At 41.5% G+C, this 27,000-nt stretch overlaps 1 protein-coding gene across 1 annotated transcript in view; it reads right to left on the reverse strand.

Moving 5' to 3' along the window:
• MYH10 (myosin heavy chain 10) overlaps positions 1-27,000 on the reverse strand; it is a gene marked incomplete in the record, with an annotated part of 607,379 nt that overhangs the window by 276,506 nt on the left and 303,873 nt on the right. The window contains 2 exon segments of the mRNA XM_053709890.1: positions 2,673-2,816; positions 11,310-11,408. Coding sequence (XP_053565865.1) covers positions 2,673-2,816; positions 11,310-11,408 — 243 coding nt within the window.

Below are 27,000 nucleotides of genomic sequence, written 5' to 3' on the forward strand. Positions count from 1 at the left end.
GGTAGCAAACTTTTCATTACAGTTGGTGGTTCCAATGAGAAAAAAAAAGCAGCTTCACTTCATCTGGTTCAGTATAAAATACTGGTAAGTTCAGGTCTTCTGTAGAATAAAGTACAATGCTCTATTTTGTGTCACTATACTCACAGTGGAGGGGTTTTTACTCATTGACACAGGTTTGTATGCCCTATACTCCGTTATAATGCAGGTATCTACCACATGTTGATAAGGCTGAAACAGCTGTCCAAGTGCGATTGTTATTGCTATACCTCCTGATACACTGTCTAGAGCAGCACTGCACTAGCATAAGGGAATCTGTGCTTAGAACAGAGGAAACAATGTTGATGCATTCTGTACCTTGCATATCTTTTGCCAGAACCCCTGCTAAAGTGCTATTTGTGCTAAGGTGTACTGACAAGTATACAATAATGAATTATGTGAGCTGATTTATATACAGCACATACAAACACACAAATACACACACACATATTCTGTTGCAGAATTAGCAAAGTATCTAATTATTAAAGAACCAAAGACAGAGAGATCTGTCCTGGGCCCAGTACAGCACCCCTCTAGGATGTGCACAAGGACCCATTAAACAGCCTAGTGCTCAGTACTGGAAACCAGAAATCTGTATAGGACCAGGTTATTAACTCAGGCTTCTGTATTGTATCTGACATGACAAACAAGGAATCTGAAACAAGCATAGCACATTAGTGACCTGTACTGGGACCAGAAGAGAACCGAATGATTTTGTCCTATGAACAATAAGTTTCCCCCAACTGAACTGTCCTGTGGCCTGCGCAGCCCTGACAGATTTGTCACATGATGACTGAAGCCAGGTTACTCTAAACAATGACCAGCAAGGAAAGTACCATAAGCACATCAGTGGTAAGCAGCAGGAACTCAAAGAAAACATAATTTATGTAAGAACTTACCTGATAAATTCATTTCTTTCATATTAGCAAGAGTCCATGAGCTAGTGACGTATGGGATATACATTCCTACCAGGAGGGGCAAAGTTTCCCAAACCTCAAAATGCCTATAAATACACCCCTCACCACACCCACAAATCAGTTTAACGCATAGCCAAGAAGTGGGGTGACAAGAAAAAAGTGCGAAAGCATAAAAAATAAGGAATTGGAATAATTGTGCTTTATACAAAAAAATCATAACCACCACAAAAAAGGGTGGGCCTCATGGACTCTTGCTAATATGAAAGAAATGAATTTATCAGGTAAGTTCTTACATAAATTATGTTTTCTTTCATGTAATTAGCAAGAGTCCATGAGCTAGTGACGTATGGGATAATGATTACCCAAGATGTGGATCTTCCACGCAAGAGTCACTAGAGAGGGAGGGATAAAATAAAGACAGCCAATTCCGCTGAAAATAATCCACACCCAAAACAAAGTTTAAATCTTATAATGAAAAAAACTGAAATTATAAGCAGAAGAATCAAACTGAAACAGCTGCCTGAAGTACTTTTCTACCAAAAACTGCTTCAGAAGAAGAAAACACATCAAAATGATAGAATTTAGTAAAAGTATGCAAAGAAGACAAAGTTGCTGCTTTGCAAATCTGATCAACCGAAGCTTCATTCCTAAACGCCAGGGAAGTAGAAACTGACCTAGTAGAATGAGCTGTAATCCTTTGAGGCAGAGTTTTACCCGACTCGACATAAGCATGATGAATTAAAGACTTTAACCAAGACGCCAAAGAAATGGCAGAGGCCTTCTGACCTTTCCTAGAACCGGAAAAGATAACAAATAGACTAGAAGTCTTTCGGAAATTTTTAGTAGCTTCAACATAATATTTCAAAGCTCTAACTACATCCAAAGAATGCAACGATCTTTCCTTAGAATTCTTAGGATTAGGTAAGAAAAAAAATTGATTATTCAAATGCATTATCCCAAATAATGAAACTGACTGTCTGAAATAAGGAATATTGAACATCCTGAATCAAGGCAAATAAATGTTTAAACACATATTTAGAACTTTATATAAAAGTGCCCAACCATAGCTTAGAGTGTCACAAAAATAAGACTTACTTACCCCAGGACACTCATCTACATGTAGTAGAAAGCCAAACCAGTACTGAAATGAGAATCAGTAGAGGTAATGGTATATATAAGAGTATATCGTCGATCTGAAAAGGGAGGTAAGAGATGAATCTCTACGACCGATAACAGAGAACCTATGAAATAGACCCCGTAGAAGTAGATCATTGAATTCAAATAGGCAATACTCTCTTCACATCCCTCTGACATTCACTGCACGCTGAGAGGAAAACCGGGCTCCAGCCTGCTGCGGAGCGCATATCAACGTAGAATCTAGCACAAACTTACTTCACCACCTCCACGGGAGGCAAAGTTTGTAAAACTGATTTGTGGGTGTGGTGAGGGGTGTATTTATAGGCATTTTGAGGTTTGGGAAACTTTGCCCCTCCTGGTAGGAATGTATATCCCATACGTCACTAGCTCATGGACTCTTGCTAATTACATGAAAGAAATAGGCACTAGTAAGAGTAAAATGTCAGTTAAAACTAGCAGATACCAAGGGGAAGGTTTTCTCTGACAGATTAGTTATAAGTGCAGAATGGGGTGACATTGGGAGACTGTTGAAAGGTCACATGATAGTGTGTGAAATCAAGTAGAGGCAGATGTGGTACTTACACAATATCTCCTCATGCGAGAATCCCATAATGTGCATGGCCTCCATAGTCTCCTGGAAGTTATCCTTATCCTGCTGTCCTGGTATGGGGATGTAACCATTGTTGACAAAACTGTAGTTGTTGAAACCTTCAAGCAGCAAGTCGGCTACAAAGAGAAGCACACGATTAGAACACACTACACACATGGTCATCTCTTGAGGAAGTAAAAAGGACATGAAAAGCAAAATTAAAAACTTTCATGGGTCAGATAGAGCATTCAGTGTTAGAGCCTTTTCAATGAACTTTTGTTAATTTACTTCATTCTCATGGTAAAAGCATATGTAGATAGGCTCTGCGTCAGCAATGCACTACAGGGAGTTATCAGATGTGTTCAGCTATTTCCTAGTAGCTCACTGCTGCTCTGCAGCTGACTAACTATGTGTTTAACCCCTTATAAACAGTATTATCATCTAACAGATTAGAGCATTCACTTTTGCCCTTTTATGTCCCTTTAATTGGGGAAAGGGTATTAAACAGACACTGTGCTAAACAAAAAAAATCTATCAACTAAAAGAGATAGCAGCAGTTAAGAAGCTTCAATAAAAGCTGTTGAAATCTGCGTACAACTGTGTTCTGGGACTCATTGGCTGACACGTGCAGCTCCTACACAAAAGTTAGTTGATTTAGCACAGGAATATTAATTAAAAAACAAAGCTACGTATAATTCTGTGCAAAAACATAATTTATGCTTACCTGATAAATTCCTTTCTTCTGTAGTGTGATCAGTCCACGGGTCATCATTACTTCTGGGATATTACTCCTCCCCAACAGGAAGTGCAAGAGGATTCACCCAGCAGAGCTGCATATAGCTCCTCCCCTCTACGTCACTCCCAGTCATTCGACCAAGGACCAACGAGAAAGGAAAAGCCAAGGGTGAAGTGGTGACTGGAGTATAAATTAAAAAATATTTACTTGCCTTAAAAACAGGGCGGGCCGTGGACTGATCACACTACAGAAGAAAGGAATTTATCAGGTAAGCATAAATTATGTTTTCTTCTGTTAAGTGTGATCAGTCCACAAGTCATCATTACTTCTGGGATACCAATACCAAAGCAAAAGTACACGGATGACGGGAGGGATAGGCAGGCTCTTTATACAGAAGGAACCACTGCCTGAAGAACCTTTCTCCCAAAAATAGCCTCCGATGAAGCAAAAGTGTCAAATTTGTAAAATTTGGAAAAAGTATGAAGCGAAGACCAAGTTGCAGCCTTGCAAATCTGTTCAACAGAGGCCTCATTCTTGAAGGCCCAAGTGGAAGCCACAGCTCTAGTAGAATGAGCTGTAATTCTTTCAGGAGGCTGCTGTCCAGCAGTCTCATAAGCTAAACGAATTATGCTACGAAGCCAAAAAGAAAGAGAGGTAGCGGAAGCTTTTTGACCTCTCCTCTGCCCAGAGTAAATGACAAACAGAGAAGACGTTTGTCGAAATTCCTTAGTTGCCTGTAAGTAAAATTTTAGAGCACGGACTACATCCAGGTTGTGCAGTAGACGTTCCTTCTTTGAAGAAGGATTTGGGCATAAAGAAGGAACAACAATCTCTTGATTGATATTCCTGTTAGTAACTACCTTAGGTAAGAACCCAGGTTTAGTACGCAGGACTACCTTATCCGAATGAAAAATCAAATAAGGAGAATCACAATGTAAGGCTGATAATTCAGAGACTCTTCGAGCCGAGGAAATAGCCATTAAAAATAGAACTTTCCAAGATAACAACTTTATATCAATGGAATGAAGGGGTTCAAACGGAACGCCCTGTAAAACATTAAGAACAAGGTTTAAACTCCATGGTGGAGCAACAGTTTTAAACACAGGCTTAATTCTGGCCAAAGCCTGACAAAAAGCCTGGACGTCAGGAACTTCTGACAGACGTTTGTGTAACAGAATGGACAGAGCTGAGATCTGTCCCTTTAATGAACTAGCAGATAAACCCTTTTCTAAACCTTCTTGTAGAAAAGACAATATCCTAGGAATCCTAACCTTACTCCAAGAGTAACCTTTGGATTCACACCAATATAGGTATTTACGCCATATCTTATGGTAAATCTTTCTGGTAACAGGTTTCCTAGCCTGTATTAAGGTATCAATAACTGACTCAGAAAATCCACGTCTTGATAAAATCAAGCGTTCAATTTCCAAGCAGTCAGCTTCAGAGAAGTTAGATTTTGATGTTTGAAGGGACCCTGTATCAGAAGGTCCTGTTTCAGAGGTAGAGACCAAGGTGGACAGGATGACATGTCCACCAGGTCTGCATACCAAGTCCTGCGTGGCCACGCAGGTGCTATTAGAATCACTGATGCTCTCTCTTGTTTGATTCTGGCAATCAATCGAGGAAGCAACGGGAAGGGTGGAAACACGTAAGCCATCCTGAAGTCCCAAGGTGCTGTCAGAGCATCTATCAGGACTGCTCCTGGATCCCTGGATCTGGACCCGTAACGAGGAAGCTTGGCGTTCTGTCGAGACGCCATGAGATCTATCTCTGGTTTGCCCCAACGTCGAAGTATTTGGGCAAAGACCTCCGGATGAAGTTCCCACTCCCCCGGATGAAAAGTCTGACGACTTAAGAAATCCGCCTCCCAGTTCTCCACTCCCGGGATGTGGATTGCTGACAGGTGGCAAGAGTGAGACTCTGCCCAGCAAATTATCTTTGATACTTCCATCATAGCTAGGGAGCTTCTTGTCCCTCCCTGATGGTTGATGTAAGCTACAGTCGTGATGTTGTCCGACTGAAACCTGATGAACCCCCAAGTTGTCAACTGGGGCCAAGCCAGGAGGGCATTGAGAACTGCTCTCAATTCCAGAATGTTTATTGGCAGGAGACTCTCCTCCTGACTCCATTGTCCCTGAGCCTTCAGAGAATTCCAGACGGCACCCCAACCTAGAAGGCTGGCGTCTGTTGTTACAATTGTCCAGTCTGGTCTGCTGAATGGCATCCCCCTGGACAGATGTGGCCGAGAAAGCCACCATAGAAGAGAATTTCTGGTCTCTTGATCCAGATTCAGAGAAGGGGATAAGTCTGAGTAATCCCCATTCCACTGACTTAGCATGCACAGTTGCAGTGGTCTGAGGTGTAAGCGTGCAAAGGGTACTATGTCCATTGCCGCTACCATTAAGCCGATTACCTCCATGCATTGAGCCACTGACGGGTGTTGAATGGAATGAAGGGTGCGGCAAGCACTTTGAAGTCTTGTTAGCCTGTCCTCTGTCAGGTAAATCTTCATTTCTACAGAATCTATAAGAGTCCCCAGGAAGGGAACTCTTGTGAGTGGAACGAGTGAACTTTTCTTTTCGTTCACCTTCCATCCATGTGACCTTAGAAATGCCAGCACTAACTCTGTATGAGACTTGGCAGTTTGAAAGCTTGAAGCTTGTATCAGAATGTCGTCTAGGTATGGAGCTACCGAGATTCCCCGCGGTCTTAGTACCGCCAGAAGAGCACCCAGAACCTTTGTGAAGATTCTTGGAGCTGTAGCCAATCCGAATGGAAGAGCCACAAACTGGTAATGCCTGTCTAGGAAGGCAAACCTTAGGTACCGATAATGATCTTTGTGAATCGGTATGTGAAGGTAAGCATCTTTTAAATCTACAGTGGTCATGTATTGACCCTCTTGGATCATAGGTAAAATTGTCCGAATAGTCTCCATCTTGAACGATGGAACTCTTAGGAATTTGTTTAGGATCTTTAAGTCCAGGATTGGTCTGAAAGTTCCCTCTTTTTTGGGAACCACAAACAGATTTGAGTAAAACCCCTGTCCCTGTTCCGATCGTGGAACTGGATGGATTACTCCCATTAACAAGAGCTCTTGTACGCAGCGTAGAAACGCCTCTTTCTTTGTCTGGATTGTTGACAATCTTGACAGATGAAATCTCTCTCTTGGAGGAGAGTATTTGAAGTCCAGAAGGTATCCCTGAGATATTATCTCTAGCGCCCAGGGATCCTGAACATCTCTTGCCCAAGCCTGGGCGAAGAGAGAAAGTCTGCCCCCCACTAGATCCGATCCCGGATCGGGGGCCCTCAATTCATGCTGTTTTAGGGGCAGCAGCAGGTTTCCTAGTCTGCTTGCCCTTGTTCCAGGACTGGTTAGGTTTCCAGCCTTGTCTGTAGCGAGCAACAGCTCCTTCCTGTTTTGGTGCAGAGGAAGTTGATGCTGCTCCTGCTTTGAAATTACGAAAGGAACGAAAATTAGACTGTCTAGTCTTGGCTTTGTCCTGAGGCAGGGCATGGCCTTTACCTCCTGTAATGTCAGCGATAATCTCTTTCAACCCGGGCCCGAATAAGGTCTGCCCTTTGAAAGGTATATTAAGCAATTTAGACTTAGAAGTAACATCAGCTGACCAGGATTTTAGCCACAGCGCCCTGCGTGCCTGAATGGCGAATCCTGAATTCTTCGCCGTAAGTTTAGTAAGATGTACTACGGCCTCCGAAATGAATGAATTAGCTAGTTTAAGGACTCTAAGCCTGTCCGTAATGTCGTCCAGAGTAGCTGAACCAATGTTCTCTTCCAGAGACTCAATCCAGAATGCCGCTGCAGCCGTGATCGGCGCAATGCATGCAAGGGATTGCAATATAAAACCTTGTTGAACAAACATTTTCTTAAGGTAACCCTCTAACTTTTTATCCATTGGATCTGAAAAAGCACAGCTATCCTCCACCGGGATAGTGGTACGCTTAGCTAAGGTAGAAACTGCTCCCTCCACCTTAGGGACCGTTTGCCATAAGTCCCTTGTGGTGGCGTCTATTGGAAACATTTTTCTAAATATCGGAGGGGGTGAGAACGGCACACCGGGTCTATCCCACTCCTTAGTAACAATTTCAGCAAGTCTCTTAGGTATAGGAAAAACCTCAGTACTCGTCGGTACCGCAAAATATTTATCCAACCTACACATTTTCTCTGGTATTGCAACTGTGTTACAATCATTCAGAGCCGCTAACACCTCCCCTAGTAATACACAGAGGTTTTCCAGTTTAAATTTAAAATTTGAAATATCTGAATCCAGTCTGTTTGGATCAGAACCGTCACCCACAGAATGAAGTTCTCCGTCCTCATGTTCTGCCACCTGTGACGCAGTGTCTGACATGGCCCTAATATTATCAGCGCACTCTGTTCTCACCCCAGAGTGATCACGCTTACCTCTTAGTTCTGGTAATTTAGCCAAAACCTCAGTCATAACAGTAGCCATATCCTGTAATGTGATTTGTAATGGCCGCCCAGATGTACTCGGCGCTACAATATCACGCACCTCCCTCTGAGCGGGAGATGTAGGTACTGACACGTGAGGCGAGTTAGTCGGCATAACTCTCCCCTCGTTGTTTGGTGAAATTTGTTCAATTTGTACAGATTGACTTTTATTTAAAGTAGCATCAATACAGTTAGTACATAAATTTCTATTGGGCTCCACTTTGGCATTGCAACAAATGACACAGGTATCATCCTCTGAATCAGACATGTTTAACACACTAGCAAATAAACTTGCAACTTGGAAATACAATTCAATTAGAATAATATTAAAACGTACTGTGCCTTTAAGAAGCACAGAAAATCTATGACAGTTGAAAATTAATAAATTGAAACAGTTATAGCCTCAATCCTTGTAAACACAACTTTAGCAAAGGTTTAATCCCATTAGCAAGATAACAAATTCTGAAAGCAGGAAACAAATTACAGAATAAACGTTTTTTATCTCAGTCAAACTATAATTCTCACAGCTCTGCTGAGAGAAATTACCTCCCTCAAAATAAGTTTTGAAGACCCCTGAGCTCTGTAGAGATGAACCGGATCATGCAGGGAATACAATGAGTTGCTGACTGAAATATTTGATGCATAGTAAAAGCGCCAAAAAACGGCCCCTCCCCCTCACACACAGCAGTGAGGGAGAACAGAAACTGTCAGAAAAACAGATTAAGCAACTGCCAAGTGGAAAAATAGTGCCCAAACATTTATTCACACAGTACCTCAGCAAATGAAAACGATTTTACATTCCAGCAAAAACGTTAAACATAATCTCTAGTTATTAAACAGCTTTATGTATTTCTTACAGTGTAATTCTAGTGAAGTACCATTCCCCAGAATACTGAAGTGTAAAGTATACATACATGACATTATATCGGTATGGCAGGATTTTCTCATCAATTCCATTGTCAGAAAATAAAAACTGCTACATACCTCTATGCAGATTCATCTGCCCGCTGTCCCCTGATCTGAAGTTTACCTCACTCCTCAGATGGCCGAGAACAGCAATATGATCTTAACTACTCCGGCTAAAATCATAGCAAAACTCTGGTAGATTCTTCTTCAAACTCTGCCAGAGAGGTAATAACACACTCCGGTGCTATTTTAAAATAACAAACTTTTGATTGAAGATATAAAACTAAGTATAATCACCATAGTCCTCTCACACATCCTATCTAGTCGTTGGGTGCAAGAGAATGACTGGGAGTGACGTAGAGGGGAGGAGCTATATGCAGCTCTGCTGGGTGAATCCTCTTGCACTTCCTGTTGGGGAGGAGTAATATCCCAGAAGTAATGATGACCCGTGGACTGATCACACTTAACAGAAGAAATACTCTCTAAGATATATCAAAGTAAACATTTGAATTTCATGCCCCTTTAACATACAATGTCACTTGGGGTAGATTTATGAAGCCGTATTCACAGCTGTGCTGTGCGGTGTAGGTGCATAAGAGAACCTGCAGCCAATGCTTCTTCAGCCTCTCCTCCACGGCAGAGGTGGCGAGATCAACCACCCCAACACTCGCTCGTTCAGGGTGATCGACACAGGAGCAGGGGGCAGCATTGTACAAGAATCTTCTTCTGCAATGTTTAACCCCACCATGCAGACACAACATCGCAAGCGGAGAGGTTCACTACCTGCCAACCTGTCCACCTGCAAGGATGATGCATTTTATATATCTTTAATTCTCAGAAATACACTCATCACCAATACTGCAGAGTAGGAAAACTAAAGACTAAGGGATAGATTACACGGAAGGCGCTATCTTAACATGCGCTCGTAAAGGGGCAGATTTGCTTGATTACAGGTGCAAGTTAAATAACCAGCCATTACAAGTGCGCTAGGCTGTTTGCCGTGGCTGTTGGCATGAAAAATGAGGCTTCCATTGGAGCCTATGGAAGCACGCTCTTGTGAGCGCTTGGGCTTGCAGCAATGTGAATGCAAGGTTGCGGTCGCATTGCGCTGTATTTGTCATACCAGCGCACATTTGCATGTGATGGTATTACTTAATGGAGCGCAAGTATCGCGCTTGAGTGAGTACAATATTGCGCTCCACTTAAACTCACAAAACCTCACACACCACACAGTGCTTGCATTTATTTGCGACCTTGTTCCGTGATCTTCCCACAGGCAAACATGAGCAGCAACTGGTCCAGCAGAGATTGGTTATGGGCATTCTGCATTGAGTGCAGCATACAGATAATACTTGGAGTTGACACTATACATATACGCTAGACGTGCAAATATGTGTTTGTTTTTACAAAATGAACAATGAATTAGAACTAATTTTGTCTGAAAGGCATTCAACAATTAAACAAATTTTATTCTTTTAGTTTAGTGGAGAAATCTAAAACATTTTATATTCATTCATTAGCTTGTTTAGTGAATGATCTAAATTTGTTTAGTTGATGAACACATTTCGGTCAAAATTAGTTTAAATTAATTATTTGTTTAACAAACAAATGTTTGCACAAGCCTAATATAAAAGCACATTTATTGCGTCTTCATTCTGGAACCGAACGCTATGTTTCAAATTTGTTGTCTTTAATAGTCATTTCTTCATAGTTTAACCCCTTCGAGAAGATACTAAAGTGGTAACATAGGAACTAAGTTGTGCTGTAAACACTTGCAGTAAAAATGAAATCATAGAAATAGTCTATGCGATTTCAAGGCCGGGATCGGATCATGGGGGACTGCCTATGTTGCTAGGCACGCCCCCCAATCAGATTCCCAATTTTGTCAATGGGGGAGGGCTGCAGGATGGCTTATATGGTAGGATGTTCCATGCCACCCTTGAGCATTAACCCCTTCACGCTGTTAGGATGGTCCATGCCGTCTTAACATAATAATGCGAAATATAGCACTTGTTTAATGAAACACTTTTTGAAGCATTATCACTTCCCTGGTCTTACAGCTACTATGTTGAATGCAATTGGCAATATACAATTGATTACAGGCCCAAGACACTTTATACATTTTATAACTGAATTCATAATTGTGACCCACCTTGGTAACTAGAAATCTATGGTTTTATGCAGTGTAGGGTTACAAAAAAATCCAACCTATGCTAGACAGCATTAGGGTAGTCTTTGTTAGTTGTCTATAGTGTTTAAACGAGATTGCTTTGAAAATGTTAAAAAAGCAAAAACAAAAGCTAAGTGTTTTTATTACTATCTATTGAGTGCACAGGGTTATAAAATGTTAGATGGGTAGAGGTGTGCACAGTAGGGGTGAAACATGCAGATCTGTGCATTGTGTTTTATTAAATCTACCGTTTCTAACCATTAGAACTATTTTTTCATTCCCCATCCTCCATCAAAATTATGAACAGTAGGACACAGGAACGCTAGGGTTAAGTGGGTAGTGCTTACATTTGAGATGTTCCCCTGATCCAGCTAGCAGCTGATAGAAAATATGAAAGGTTCTCTCATCCTTGGCTTGTCGTATTGCTCGAGACTTTTCCAGTAGATCTGTTGACACGTGAGGTCAAGGAATTTCAAGAGGTTTGGGGATTTTAACCACAAATGCAATACTAAATGAGGAATAAAGTTGTATAAAGCATTACAAGTTGACTGTATAATTTAGTATTTTGGGAACCAGAAACTTATGGAGACGAAAAAGCTGTTAAGCGCTCAAACATGTACAAGGCCAAAAACATGAAGCAAAATTATTAAAAAAAAAATTATAAGAAAGGGGAATCACCTAAAAAATATATATAACAATATAAAGTTTCCTCCACTCTGGTACAGATTATATATTCATTTTACCATAAAGCGCAGTGTGCCATAGAACCTTAAAATATATAAATATTTTAATTAATTCACAGGAAAACAAATAGATGATGCAGTACTCTAAGTGAACTTGTGCTCTGTGCTAGTTTTCCTATGAATTAACTTATATGTACCAGTCAAGGATACATTTTTTTAAAGATTCTAAGAAAATGTGAACGTTATGGTAAAATGAACACTTAACCTGAACCAGAGTGGAGCAAACTTTGAGGTGTATTATTGCTATCAATTTGTGTAAAGTAAAGATGGTGATTAATGGTTCCTGTACATTTTTCATGCTGAGAGACATTTTTGTGCCATGATGCTGAAACTTAAAAGCAGAGTTTCTGGAATACGAGTATGTTGACGAACCAACAGAAGGAGGCAAAGGATAAGTCCCTGCAACTGTGGAAAGGCTTGTGACTAAATCCCAATAGGTGAAATATATGGTATTAACAACACTCCAAATACATTCCTACAACAATCACTGTACTGTGAGGGGAAATGGGCCTCAACTCAGTCTGAGAACCGCTCACATTGAAGACTCAAATGTGCATCTTCATTCTTCAACCTCCTCCAGCAGAAGCAAAGACAAGACTGAGGTGCCAGTGAGGTGGGAGGGATTTTATAGAGTTCCTGGAGTTTGGGAAACTTTGCCACCTCCTACTGTGGTAGGGAAGAGTAATTCCTAGGAGTAATGGTTTGAGGACTCTCACCACCTCTATGAAAGAAAACCCAACCTTTTTTCTCCTTCACGATTTAGATAGCGTACAACTTAAAGCTTTTGAGTTTGCATATAGTGACCAAGACATATATGTGTGTGTGTGTGTTTCCTACCTACAAAGAAGACCATGATAAAAAGAAACATTATATAAAAGGTATGTTCTATATGAATCATGAAAGTAAAATCTGTGTTTAATGTCCAGTTAAGACCGTGGTAAACTGGCTTCAATATGGAAAAAATAAATTAAAAAAAACAGTGCATGTTTCTAATTATGGCAGTCATCTGAATGTAATTTTACACTTGGCCCTGTCAGAAATTTCAAAAATGATATTCAATTTCTCCTGTTTTTGATTTGCACAGAAACGTCAATCTGTTAAAAAAAATGTATCACAAAGTGTGATAATATTAAAGGGACATTAAACTGCTGGACACAATTACCATAGAATGGCTACTACTCATAATGCAATTGCTTTTCCTCCTGCTGCTGTAGTTTAAATCCGTATTTAACCCCTGAAATGTTTTCTGATGTTGAAGCTCCACCCCTTTGTACTGGGGGCAGTCATTTTGGAGCTCAGGTATTCACACACACACTGACAGTAGTTACATATGAATGAGGCTGTACAAAGTGCATGATACAAAGCAGGAGCTGTACATGTTTGCTGTGGCTGCATTGCTCTATAATATTGTCAAGTGCTTTTTAAATATATTACTCAGTAATCTGACACATTAAAACTATTAAAAACCGGAGAACTGACTTGTAAAAAAATGTAGTTAAAGGATGAAATGCAATAACAGTGAGTAGTTAATATACTTTTTTGGTTGTGCAAAGCAGTTTAATATCCCTTTAAAAAGGGACATTCAACACTGAAATTGTAATATAAAAAGTTACATTATGTGCAGTTTAAAAAAAACAAACAAAGAACAATAGTTTTATCCTTCATTGTATCCCCCTGTTCCTGTGATTTAATTCTGAACATGGGATTTGCTTTATAACGTCTGCAAACAATGGCTGTGTGTAATATAGTAATTTTCAAAGAACTTTAAAGTGATGGGAAACTTTACAGGTTTTAAAATTAGGTCCAGAATCTAAGCAATATTTTACATGAACTTTAAAGAACCAGTAGATACAGTAGATTGGCATAATCAACAAATGCATGCTAAGAAGACAATGCAATAGCACTTAGTCTGAGCTTCACATGAGCAGTAGATTATTATTATTATTTCCACTCCCCCTGTATCATGTGACAGCCATCAGCCAATCACAAATGCATATATGTATATGCTGTGAATTCTTGCACATGCTCAGTAGGAGTTGGTGACTCAAAAAGTGTAAATATAAAAAGACTGCACATTTTGTTAATGGAAGTAAATTGGAAAGTTGTTTAAAATTGCATGCTCTATCTGAATCATGAAGTTTAATTGTGACTTGAGTGTCCCTTTAACTGATCACTTCTAATGACGATGCCCTGTAACTTACTTTTAAATCTAGCTGTGCCAAAAGGAATTTTTTGTTGGCAAGCTAACGATTTAAACTGTTCTCCAATAGGCGCTCTTTTTTTTTTAGCCACAGCACTGAAATTTTAAGTGGGCAGCCAGAGCGAACAAAATCGTGAGTATCAATTCCAGAGAGGAAAGTTCCCGAAGGAAACATCACACCACAACATGAGCTTGAAACCAAATAAAAATCATCCTCACTGGATGAAAATAAAAGATAAGGCAACCCGTAGGTTATCGCCCAGGAAGAACAGACAGACCCGCAGGATAAGTCCAATAGGGGGACCAAGACTTGAGAAAGGCTGTGTACAACAGCTAAAACGCGTAGCAAAGTAACGCTGAAGTGAGTCAATCAGGACGGATTACCCATCACCTGCATCAGGAAGCTCTAGAGACCAGTACACACCCCCAGGAAGTCCAGAGACCTAAGAGTACGCTGTGGGAGCTGGACGCTTTCACACTGTTCACATTTGTCAGACAGAGAGGTAAAGTACAAGAGGGTCTGAGCACACGGAGTAAGGAAGCAAACAGGAGGGTACCGTCTATGTTATAGCAATTACCAGTAATTTGCAAATTAACTTTCACACGAAAAAACTATTGTGGCCATAAGAACTGTTACTCACTACAGAGACTAAGAGGGTCCTCTTTTTTCTAAAAATATTCAAGTGATTTTATTGTGAAACAGAGTTTGTGAAACATCTAAATGGATACATGATTTACTAGAAACGACACTTTAGCAAAAGAAACAGAGTCTGTCTGTCTGAAATAGCAAAAGCTTGTGTATGCTGCAAAATGAATAACGTTTGTTTGTGATAAGATATTTTATATTCAATTGTGATACATATGCTTGTGGGCAACATTTTAGAACCAATTGAACTGATTTTATAAATTTTATTTTTTGGATGTGAAGTAAACGATTTTCATTTAAGAAAATAAGTGTGGAGGAGTTGTATGTTATTTTTATTGTTTATTTTTGATGTTATCTCAGTGAAAGTCACTTTATAAAAACATAAATTATGCTTACCTGATAATTTCATTTTCTTCCGTGGGAAAGAATCCACAGCCGCATTCATTACTTGTGGGAAATAAGAACCTGGCCACCAGGAGGAGGCAAAGACTCAAATACTCCTCCCTCTTCCCCTATCCCCCAGTCATTCTGCCAAGGAACAAGGAACAGTGGAAGAAATATCAAAGTGAAAATGTGCCAGAAGATTAAACACAATAACGCCTCAAAAACGGGCGGGGGGCTGTGGACTCTTTCCCACGGAAGAAAATTAAATTATCAGGTAAGTATAAGTTATGTTTTTCTTCCTATTGGGAAAGAGTCCACAGTCGCATTCATTACATGTGGGAAAATTATACCCAAGCCAAAGAGGACACTGAATGCTAAGACGGGAGGGTAAGAGGCGGTCCAAACTAAGACACCAACCTAAATCACATTCCCAGAGAAAAAAGTCCTGTTTCGTCCGAAAACCAGGGAACAAATATAATTGAAAAAACGGCCCCATGGACACAAATCAACAGACAGTCCCCAAGTCCTGGCTAGAGACCACGAGCAGACGCAACCGAGACAACAGACCTCGAAGACACCGTTTCTCAAAGGCAAATCCCAACCACACCCGCTTAGACCAACTAGGGGACCCAGACTAACAATTCCCAAAGGGAATAGCAAGTCAGAAGGAGGAACAAAACCAGGTCTTCCAGGAAGTCAACCAAGGTCCGCTCTCGAAGCCCAAAAAGACTATTAGATGCCAGGAGATCCAAAGGAAAAACATAAAGCATCTCCATAGACAGCTAAAAAGCTTGTCCAAGAGACAACTGCAGAAGCAAGGCCAAAAAGGGAGAATCCTTTTTCCCAGCTAACCAGCTGAAGGAGACCAAGGCAAACGCCCCAGACCACAAAATAGACTGAGGGCGCCACCCAAACGAAAAATCCCGCAGTCAGAGAAGGGAGACCAGGAAAAAACAATCATCCCTAAAACAAACTCGCCCCTAACAGAGGGGTCATCCAGAGGATCCAATCCCCCCCCCCTCCCCCAGGGTTCAGAGAACACCTCATCCGGGACCCTGAAGGCTAAGGAGGAGCAGGAAATCTCAACAAAAACCGCCCACGCCTGGGTAGACTAACCTGTCGCAGACAAGGCGAAGCCCAGGGAACAGATTCCCACCTCCACTCAAAAGAGGGAAGAAAACAACAAGCCACGTTAAGAAGAGTGCAATCAGAAAACACGGGGAGCTCCACCCAGAAAAACTGGAGGACACAAAACCCAAGAGACAAGCCCACAAGGCATCACTATCCCCGAAAAAACAAGGGACCAACGTGAGAAACCACTCCTAAAAAGGAACAAAATTCCCCCAGAGGAAGATGGAAGGCAGGGAGCACCTGCCCACAGGACACGAGAAGAAAAAACCAAGACAGACCTAAACCATCCAGCACCCAAAAAAAGCACAAAGACCTCCAAGAGACAACATCTCGGACTTTCCATCTTAAATTATTAATAAAGTACCAGGAAAGAACACAGACACCGGTATGAGTTACCTTACAATAATTCCACCTTTAATAACAATCAAGAACTGACCAATCAGGATCAGGCAGGACACATAAAAGGAAGTAAACCACAAGTCACAAGCATCTTGATAAAGCTCTGTATAAAGCGAAATGCGTTGAGCTGTGTGACCTGTTTTTATCCATGAACTTCAACAGTTACCAATCTAAGGATTAGATTGCATCTACATAACCCGGTTATTTACATATCTCATCATTGGCACTGTTTTACCGATTCCCAAAGCTTGCTTATATCACACCATAACTGCGTGCAAAGCACTTTTCCCAGCTAACCAGCTGAAGGAGACCAAGGCAAACGCCCCAGACCAGTGTTCCCTCTAAGGACAGTTTTGTGTGCAGCCCAGCAGTGAAACAGTTAACAAGAGAACCATACCTTTCCACCTGCATTGTGCAGTGTTTGCTAATTGCAGGGTGTGGTTACCTAATTAACTGTTTCACTGCTGGGCCGCACACAAAACTGACCTTAGAGGGAAAACAGTTAAGAGTGAGTGCACCTATTGGATTGAGACAGCTCAACCCTGATAAACAGCTGTTCCTTCAAACAACTGTGAGGGATCGATGGGGTAAAAAACAAGTGAGGGGAGCTGTGTGTATTTCAATACATAAATAATATGTGTTACCGTGACCTTTAAATGAGCTTCTCGTATTGGTTTCAAAATTCAATCATAATATATATTGCGCTGTGATAAGGTAAACAAATAGGTGAAAATTGGGTGAAAAATAGTGAAAATATGACTACAAGAGGTTAAAAAACAAAATATTTAATTGTTGCCATACAAAACAATATTGGACTAGATAATATATTCTGATAGGATAATAAGTGGTAAAGAGCTCTATTACCTTGCGTATATTATATATTAAAATTCCTTAATCACAAGTTAAAATTGACAATAAATTCACAATAAATTCATTCTATAGTGTTCAAAGCATATGATAAAAACAGATTAAGTTAAAATAATTAACGTAGGAGGTGGAAATAAATGTTCATCTGATGAATTGCAAGTATCTTTTGATGTGACTTTAAATGTGACTTTTAGTTGGAAATGAAATTACTCACAGTTTGCTTGAAATAATTTTTCCAGGTGTCTGATTGGTTGAAACAGAAAAGCCTTTATGTGAATAAAAATTTTTTTCGCTGTAGTTAAAACTTGTAGATCGAAATTGTAGATGAAGATAACAACTACTGGATGGTAAAGATGCTGAAACGGTTTACCTAAACTGGGTTTGCAGGAGTTTCAGTTGTTGATAAAACTTGGTTCTGTATATTTAAACTGTTATCTAAGACTTGGTTTGCAGGAGTTTCAGTTGTTGGTATGACTTAATTATAGAAACTGTTTACCTTGTATTCATTTGCTGGAGTTTCTATTTTTCTGGTTGCGTGAGGTGTTTGAACGCTTCTCTTTGTAGGTGTCTGTTTGTAGCTGAAACTATATACCCTCCCAGGGTTTGCTGGAGTTTCAGTGATTGATGGTTGGTCTGTAGTGAAACTGTTTACCTAGGAAAGGTTTGCAGGAGTTTCAGACCACCTTTTGGTTATAAAGATCTTTTCTTAAGAGTTGCTGGAGCTGTATACCTTTTTCAAGGTTTGTTGGAGCTTCAGGTCTGGTGAGTGTCCACTTTAAGTCTTGTGGTGCTCGGTGTATAGGATTTCGTGTTCAATCCTGGGTAGTCTCAGATGCAGACTTGAGTTGTTGGAGTGCACACTAGGGGCAAATCTACGCGTTTCGGCTTCAGCCTTTATCAAGATCTTGATAAAGGCTGAAGCCGAAACGCGTAGATTTGCCCCTAGTGTGCACTCCAACAACTCAAGTCTGCATCTGAGACTACCCAGGATTGAACATGAAAAAATCCGTTACCGGTGATTGCTATACACCGAGCACCACAAGACTTAAAGTGGACACTCACCAGACCTGAAGCTCCAGCAAACCTTGAAAAAGGTATACAGCTCCAGCAACTCTTAAGAAAAGATTTTTATAACCAACAGGTGGTCTGAAACTCCTGCAAACCTTTCCTAGGTAAACAGTTTCACTACAGACCAACCATCAATCACTGAAACTCCAGCAAACCCTGGGAGGGTATATAGTTTCAGCTACAAACAGACACCTACAAAGAGAAGCGTTCAAACACCTCACGCAACCAGAAAAATAGAAACTCCAGCAAATGAATACAAGGTAAACAGTTTCTATAATTAAGTCATACCAACAACTGAAACTCCTGCAAACCAAGTCTTAGATAACAGTTTAAATATACAGAACCAAGTTTTATCAACAACTGAAACTCCTGCAAACCCAGTTTAGGTAAACAGTTTCAGCATCTTTACCATCCAGTAGTTGTTATCTTCATCTACAATTTCTATCTACAAGTTTCAACTACAGCAGAAAAATTATTTTATTCACATAAAGGCTTGTCTGTTTCAACCAATCAGACACCTGGAAAAAATATTTCATGCAAACTGTGAGTAATTTCATTTCCAAGTAAAAGTCACATCTAAAGTCACATCAAAAGATACTTGCAATTCATCAGATGAACATTTATTTCCACCTCCTACGTTACATATAGAACCAAGTTTTATCAACAACTGAAACTCCTGCAAACCCAGTTTAGGTAAACAGTTTCAGCATCTTTACCATCCAGTAGTTGTTATCTTCATCTACAATTTCGATCTACAAGTTTTAACTACAGCGAAAAATTATTTTATTCACATAAAGGCTTGTCTGTTTCAACCAATCAGACACCTGGAAAAATTATTTCAAGCAAACTGAGTAATTTCATTTCCAACTAAAAGTCACATTTAAAGTCACATCAAAAGATACTTGCAATTCATCAGATGAACATTTATTTCCACCTCCTACGTTAATTATTTTAACTTAATCTGTTTTTATCATATGCTTTGAACACTATAGCATGAATTTATTGTGAATTTATTGTCAATTTTAACTTGTGATTAAGGAATTTTAATATATAATATACGCAAGGTAATAGAGCTCTTTACCACTTATTATCCTATCAGAATATATTATCTAGTCCAATATTGTTTTGTATGGCAACAATTAAATATTTTGTTTTTTAACCTCTTGTAGTCATATTTTCACTATTTTTCACCCAATTTTCACCTATTTGTTTACCTTATCACAGCGCAATATATATTATGATTGAATTTTGAAACCAATACGAGAAGCTCATTTAAAGGTCACGGTAACACATTATTTATGTATTGAAATACACACAGCTCCCCTCACTTGTTTTTTACCCCATTGACCTTAGAGGGAACACTGCCCCAGACCACAAAATAGACTGAGGGCACCACCCAAACGAAAAATCCTGCAGCCAGAGAAGGAACACCAGGAAAAAACAATCATCCCTAAAACAAACTCCCCCATAACAGAGGGGTCATCCAGAGGTTTCAATCCCCCCCCCCCCCCTTGAGGGTTCAGAGAACACCTCATCCGGGACCCAAGCAGCCTGAAGGCTAAGGAGGAGCAGGAAATCTCAACAAAAAAAAGACTAACCTGTCGCAGACAAGGTGAAGCCCAGGGAACAGATTCCCACCTCCACTCAAAAGAGAGTGAAGAAAACAACAAGCCACGTTAAGAAGAGTGCAACCAGAAAACTCGGGGAGCTCCACCCAGAAAAACTGGAGGACACAAAACCCAAGAGACAAGCACACAAGGCATCACTATCCCCGAAAAAACAAGGGACCAACGTGAGAAACCACTCCTACAAAGGAACAAAATTCCCCCAGAGGAAGATAGAAGGCAGGGAGCACCTGCCAAAACTCGGGTCAACACGACCCGAGCCGCTACCAGACCAAAACAACCTGGTCAGACCAATCCCAGCCAAGGAAAAAAAAAACTTGAAACAGAGGAACTACAAAGAGGATACAGGAAAAGTCCTGCGAAAATCGCGGAAACAATCCCAAACTAGAAGAACCCCAGACCATCAGCCAAGATCCACAAGACCCAGAAAAAAACGGATCACACCCCGGTACCCGACCCTAAGGGACGGAAGACGACGACCGGAAGCACAAGTTCCAGCACCAGGAAAGGATCCAAGGCGTGCCAAAATGTCCGGGTTCCCGTTGGAGCAAAAACACCAATAGCCACAGGTAAGGCATCCTGCATGGCAAGCTGTAAGCTAGCCACTTGACAGCAACGGCCGCCGAATCTCCACAAACTGAGCCCCGCAAAAACAGAATTTATGCTTACCTGATAAATTACTTTCTCTTACAGGTGTATTCAGTCCACGGATTCATCCTTACTTGTCGGATATTCTCAATCCCTACAGGAAGTGGCAAAGAGAGCACACAGCAAAGCTGTCCATATAGCTCCCCTCAGGCTCCGCCCCCCCAGTCATTCGACCGACGGTTAGGAGAAAAAGGAGAAACCATAGGGTGCAGTGGTGACTGTAGTTATTGTGAATTAAATTTGAACCTGACTTAAATATCAGGGCGGGCCATGGACTGAATACACCTGTAAGAGAAAGTAATTTATCAGGTAAGCATAAATTCTGTTTTCTCTTACTTGGTGTATTCAGTCCACAGATTCATCCTTACTTGTGGGATACCAATACCAAAGCAATAGGACACGGATGAAGGGAGGGAACAAGTCAGGTAACCTAAACGGAAGGCACCACTGCTTGCAAAACCTTTCTCCCAAAAATAGCCTCAGAAGAAGCAAAAGTATCGAATTTATAAAATTTGGCGAATGTATGCAGTGAAAACCAAGTCGCTGCCTTACAAATCTGTTCAACAGAAGCCTCATTCTTGAAAGCCCATGTGGAAGCCACAGCTCTGGTGGAATGAGCTGTAATTCGTTCAGGAGGCTGCTTACCAGCAGTCTCATAAGCCAATCGGATGATGCTTTTCAGCCAGAATGAAAGAGAGGTAGCAGTCGCTTTCTGACCTCTCCTCTTACCAGAATACACAACAAACAAGGATGATGTTTGTCTGAAATCTTTAGTTGCTTTTAAGTAGAACTTTAAAGCACGAACCACATCAAGATTGTGCAACAGTCGTTCCGTCTTAGCAACTGGATTAGGGCACAGAGAAGGAACAATGATTTCCTGGTTAATATTCTTATTAGAAACCACCTTTGGAAGGAAACCAGGTTTAGTACGCAAAACAACCTTATCTGCATGGAACACCAGATAGGGTGAATCACACTGTAAAGCAGACAATTCTGAAACTCTTCGAGCAGAAGAAATAGCTACTAAAAACAAAACTTTCCAAGATAAAAACTTGATATCTATGGAATGCAAAGGTTCAAACGGAACCCCTTGAAGAACTGAAAGAACTAAATTTAGACTCCATGGAGGAGCCACAGGTCTGTAGACAGGCTTGATTCTAACTAGGGCCTGTGCAAACGCCTGAACATCTGGTACAGCTGCCAGACACGCTTGTGTAACAGAATAGACAGAGCAGATATCTGTCCCTTTAAGGAACTAGCTGACAGACCTTTCTCCAAACCTTCTTGGAGAAAAGACAATATCCTTGGAATCCTAACCTTACTCCATGAGTAACCCTTGGATTCACACCAACAAAGATATTTCCGCCATATCTTATGGTAAATTTTCCTGGTGATAGGCTTTCTGGCCTGTATCAGAGTATCTATAACTGAATCAGAGAAACCCCGCTTAGGTAGGATTAAGCGTTCAATCTCCAAGCAGTCAGTTGCAGAGAAACTAGATTTGGATGCTTGAAAGGACCTTGGATTAGAAGATCCTGCCTCGATGGCAGTTTCCATGGTGGGACCGATGACATGTCCACTATGTCTACATACCAAGTCCTGCGTGGCCACGCAGGCGCTATCAGAATTACCGAAGCCTTCTCCTGTTTGATTCTGGCTATTAGCCGAGGGAGAAGAGGAAACAGTGGAAAGACATAAGCTAGACTGAATGACCAAGGCGCTATTAATGCATCTATCAATGCCACCTTGGGATCCCTGGATCTGGATCCGTAAAGGGGAAGTTTGGTGTTCTGACGGGACGCCATCAGATCCAACTCTGGAATGCCCCAAAGCTGAGTCAGCTGAGAAAAAACCTCTGGGTGGAGTTCCCACTCCCCCGGATGGAAAGACTGACGACTTAGAAAAACCGCCTCCGAGTTGTCTACCCCTGGGATGTGAATTGCAGATAGATGGCAGGAGTGATCCTCCACCCATTTGATAATCTTGGACACTTCCTTCATCGCTAGGGAACTCTTTGTTCCTCCCTGATGATTGATGTACGCTACAGTCGTGATGTTGTACGACTGAAATCTGATGAATTTGGCCTCTGCTAGTTGAGGCCACGCCTGGAGCGTATTGAATATCGCTCTCAGTTCCAAAATGTTTATCGGGAGAAGATATTCTTCCCGAGACCATAGTCCCTGAGCCTTCAGGGAGTTCCAGACCGCACGCCAGCCTACCAGACTGGCATCGGTCGTGACAATGATCCATTCCGGTCTGCGGAAACTCATTCCCTGAGACAGGTGATCTTGAGACAACCACCAGAGAAGAGAGTCTCTGTTTTTTTGATCCATTTGAATTTGAAGACACAAATCTGCGTAATCTCCATTCCACTGTTTGAGCATGCACAGCTGCAGTGCTATGAGATGGATTCGGGCGAAAGGGACTACGTCCATTGCCGCAACCATTAAACCATTTACTTCCATGCACTGAGCCACGGAAGGCCGAGGAATGGAATGAAGAACTCGGAAAGTATTCAGCAGTTTTGATTTCCTGACCTCTGTCAGAAAGATTTTCATTTCTACCGAGTCTATTAGTGTTCCCAGAAAGGGAACCCTTGTGAGCGGGGACAGAGAACTCTTTTCTACGTTCACCTTCCACCCGTGAGACCTTAGAAAGGCGAGAACGATGTCCGTATGAGCCTTGGCTCTGTGAAAGGACAACGCCTATATTAATATGTCGTCTAGGTAAGGTGCTACTGCAATGCCCCGCGGTCTTAGAACCGCTAGAAGGGACCCTAGCACCTTTGTGAAAATTCTGGGAGCTGTGGCCAACACGAAAGGAAGGGACACGAACTGGTAATGTTTGTCCAGAAAGGCGAACCTTAGGAACTGATGGTGATCTTTGTGGATAGGAATATGTAGGTACGCATCCTTTAGATCCACGGAAGTCATATATTGACCTTCCTGGATCATCGGCAAGATTGTCCGAATGGATTCCTTCTTGAAAGACGGAACTCTGAGGAATTTGTTTAGAATGTTTAGATCCAGGATTGGCCTGAAAGTTCCTTCCTTTTTGGGAACTACGAACAGGTTTGAGTAAAAGCCCAGTCCTTGCTCTGCAATTGGAACTGGGTGTATCACTCCCATTTTTAGTAGATCTTCTACACACATAAGAACGCCTGTTTCTTTGTTTGGTCTGAAGACAAACAAGAAATGTGGAACCTTCCCCTTGGGGGAGAATCCTTGAATTCTAGAAGGTACCCCTGAGCAACTATTTCTAATGCCCAGGGATCCGGAACGTCTCTTGCCCAAGCCTGAGCAAAGAGAGAAAGTCTGCCCCCTACCAGATCCGATCAAGCTGTCTTGGTAGCAGGAGCAGGCTTCTTAGCCTGTTTACCCTTATTCCAGCCCTGCAAGGGTTTCCAGGTTGCTTTGGGCTGGGAAGCGTTATCTTGCTTTGCAGCAGCAGAGGTTGCAGCAGGTCCGCTCCTGAAGTTGCAAAAGGAGCGAAAATTAGCCTTGTTTTTGGCCTTAAACGGCCTATCTTGTGGAAGGGCATGGCTCTTGCCCCCAGTGATATCTGAAATAATTTCTTTCAGCTCTGGGCCGAATAGGGTTTTCCCCTTGAAGGGAATATTTAACAGTTTTGTTTTGGACGACACATCCGCCGACCACGATTTGAGCCAAAGCGCTCTTCGCGCCATGATGGCAAAACCTGAGTTTTTCGCCGCTAGTTTAGCTAATTGGAGAGCGGCATCAGTGATAAAAGAATTAGCCAGCTTTAGAGCATGAATTCTATCCATGACCTCATCGTATGAAGTCTCCCTCTGGAGCGACTCCTCCAGCGCCTCGAACCAAAAAGCCGCTGCAGTAGTTACAGGAATAATGCAGGCAATTGGTTGAAGCAGAAAACCTTGCTGAACAAAAATTTTCTTCAGCAATCCTTCCAATTTTTTATCCATAGGATCTTTGAAAGCACAACTGTCCTCTATTGGTATAGTTGTACGCTTAGCCAGTGTTGAAACAGCCCCCTCTACCTTAGGGACCGTCTGCCACGAGTCCCGCCTAGGGTCGTTTATGGGGAACATTTTCTTAAAGATAGGAGGGGGAACAAAGGGTACACCTGGTCTCTCCCACTCCTTAGTCACAATATCCGCCACCCTCTTTGGGATCGGAAATGCCTCAGTGTATACAGGGACCTCTAAAAATCTGTCCATTTTACACAATTTTTCAGGGACCACCATAGGGTCACAATCATCTAGCGTAGCTAAAACCTCCTTAAGCAGGACGCGGAGGTGTTCCAGCTTAAATTTAAACGCTAAGGAATCTGACTCTGCCTGCTGAGAAACTTTTCCTGTGTCAGAAATTACTCCCTCAGACAGACCTTCCCTCACTGCTACCTCTGAGTTTTGTGAGGGTACTACAGATAAATTATCCAAAGCTTCAGATTGCTCATCCTCTGTATTTAAAACTGAGCTATCGCGCTTTCTTGGAAAAACTGGCAGTTTGGATAAAAATGCTGCAAGGGAATTATCCATTACTGCTGCTAATTGTTGTAAAGTAATAGGGGCCAATGCGCTAGAGGTACTAGGCATCGCTTGCGCGGGCGTAACTGGTGTAGACACGTGGGGGGAGGAAGAAGGACTATCCTCATTACCCTCCGTTAAGGAATCATCTTGGGCAGCATTTTTAATGGTCACTGGATGATCTTTAAAATGCATAGATGTTTTTGCACACTTTAAACATAAATGCAATGGGGGTACTGCCATGGCTTTTGAACATAAAGAACAAGGTCTATCTGAAGGCTCAGACATGTTTGACAGACTCAGACAACACTAAAATATTGAAAAAAATACTTTTTGAAAAAACGTTACTGTCTCTTTAAATAATAAAAGGCACACACTTTTTTCTCAAATCATCAAAAAACATCCGATCTTAATGAAATTTTCACCACATGATCCTAATGCCTTGAAATGATTGCACACACATTTTAAAAACAATGAACCCCTTAATGCCCAAACCGGAGCAAAATGAAGTAAACACCCGGTTTAACCCACTACAGTACAATGCCACAGTTTTTGCTGTGGCTTTACCTTCCTTTAGGGTTATTTGCAGGTGTAAATTAAGCCTCCCTGAAGTCCTCCTGTACTCTTAAGGCTCTGCACATGAAGCTGCATGGAGCTGTGTTGCAAATCAACTGAGCAATTGAGGCGCGAAAATGAGGCCCCCTCCTTCATTACTCCAGAGTTATGGGGCCTTTCTGAGTCAGATTAGCTGTCTTACAAAATGCCAGGCGTAAAAAAGTCCCCAAAAAGTGTTTCCAACGTCTAAAACGCTTAATAAATATAAGATTACCTTAATAAAGTAATCGATTTAGACCATCACAGTGTCTGTCAGTATTAAAGCCCTTAACTGAAGCCATCATTCTATACTGTGTCTCAGAAAAACAGAATTTATGTTTACCTGATAAATTACTTTCTCCAACGGTGTGTCCGGTCCACGGCGTCATCCTTACTTGTGGGATATTCTCCTCCCCAACAGGAAATGGCAAAGAGCCCAGCAAAGCTGGTCACATGATCCCTCCTAGGCTCCGCCTTCCCCAGTCATTCGACCGACGTAAAGGAGGAATATTTGCATAGGAGAAACCATATGATACCGTGGTGACTGTAGTTAAAGAAAATAAATTATCAGACCTGATTAAAAAAACCAGGGCGGGCCGTGGACCGGACACACCGTTGGAGAAAGTAATTTATCAGGTAAACATAAATTCTGTTTTCTCCAACATAGGTGTGTCCGGTCCACGGCGTCATCCTTACTTGTGGGAACCAATACCAAAGCTTTAGGACACGGATGAAGGGAGGGAGCAAATCAGGTCACCTAGATGGAAGGCACCACGGCTTGCAAAACCTTTCTCCCAAAAATAGCCTCAGAAGAAGCAAAAGTATCAAACTTGTAAAATTTAGTAAAAGTGTGCAGTGAAGACCAAGTCGCTGCCTTACATATCTGATCAACAGAAGCCTCGTTCTTGAAGGCCCATGTGGAAGCCACAGCCCTAGTGGAATGAGCTGTGATTCTTTCAGGAGGCTGCCGTCCGGCAGTCTCATAAGCCAATCTGATGATGCTTTTAATCCAAAAAGAGAGAGAGGTAGAAGTTGCTTTTTGACCTCTCCTTTTACCAGAATAAACAACAAACAAGGAAGATGTTTGTCTAAAATCCTTTGTAGCATCTAAATAGAATTTTAGAGCACGAACAACATCCAAATTGTGCAACAAACGTTCCTTCTTTGAAACTGGATTCGGACACAAAGAAGGCACGACTATCTCCTGGTTAATGTTTTTGTTAGAA

This window comes from Bombina bombina, chromosome 1 (genome assembly GCF_027579735.1).
Source record: "Bombina bombina isolate aBomBom1 chromosome 1, aBomBom1.pri, whole genome shotgun sequence".
NCBI classification, from domain to species: Eukaryota; Metazoa; Chordata; class Amphibia; order Anura; family Bombinatoridae; genus Bombina; species Bombina bombina.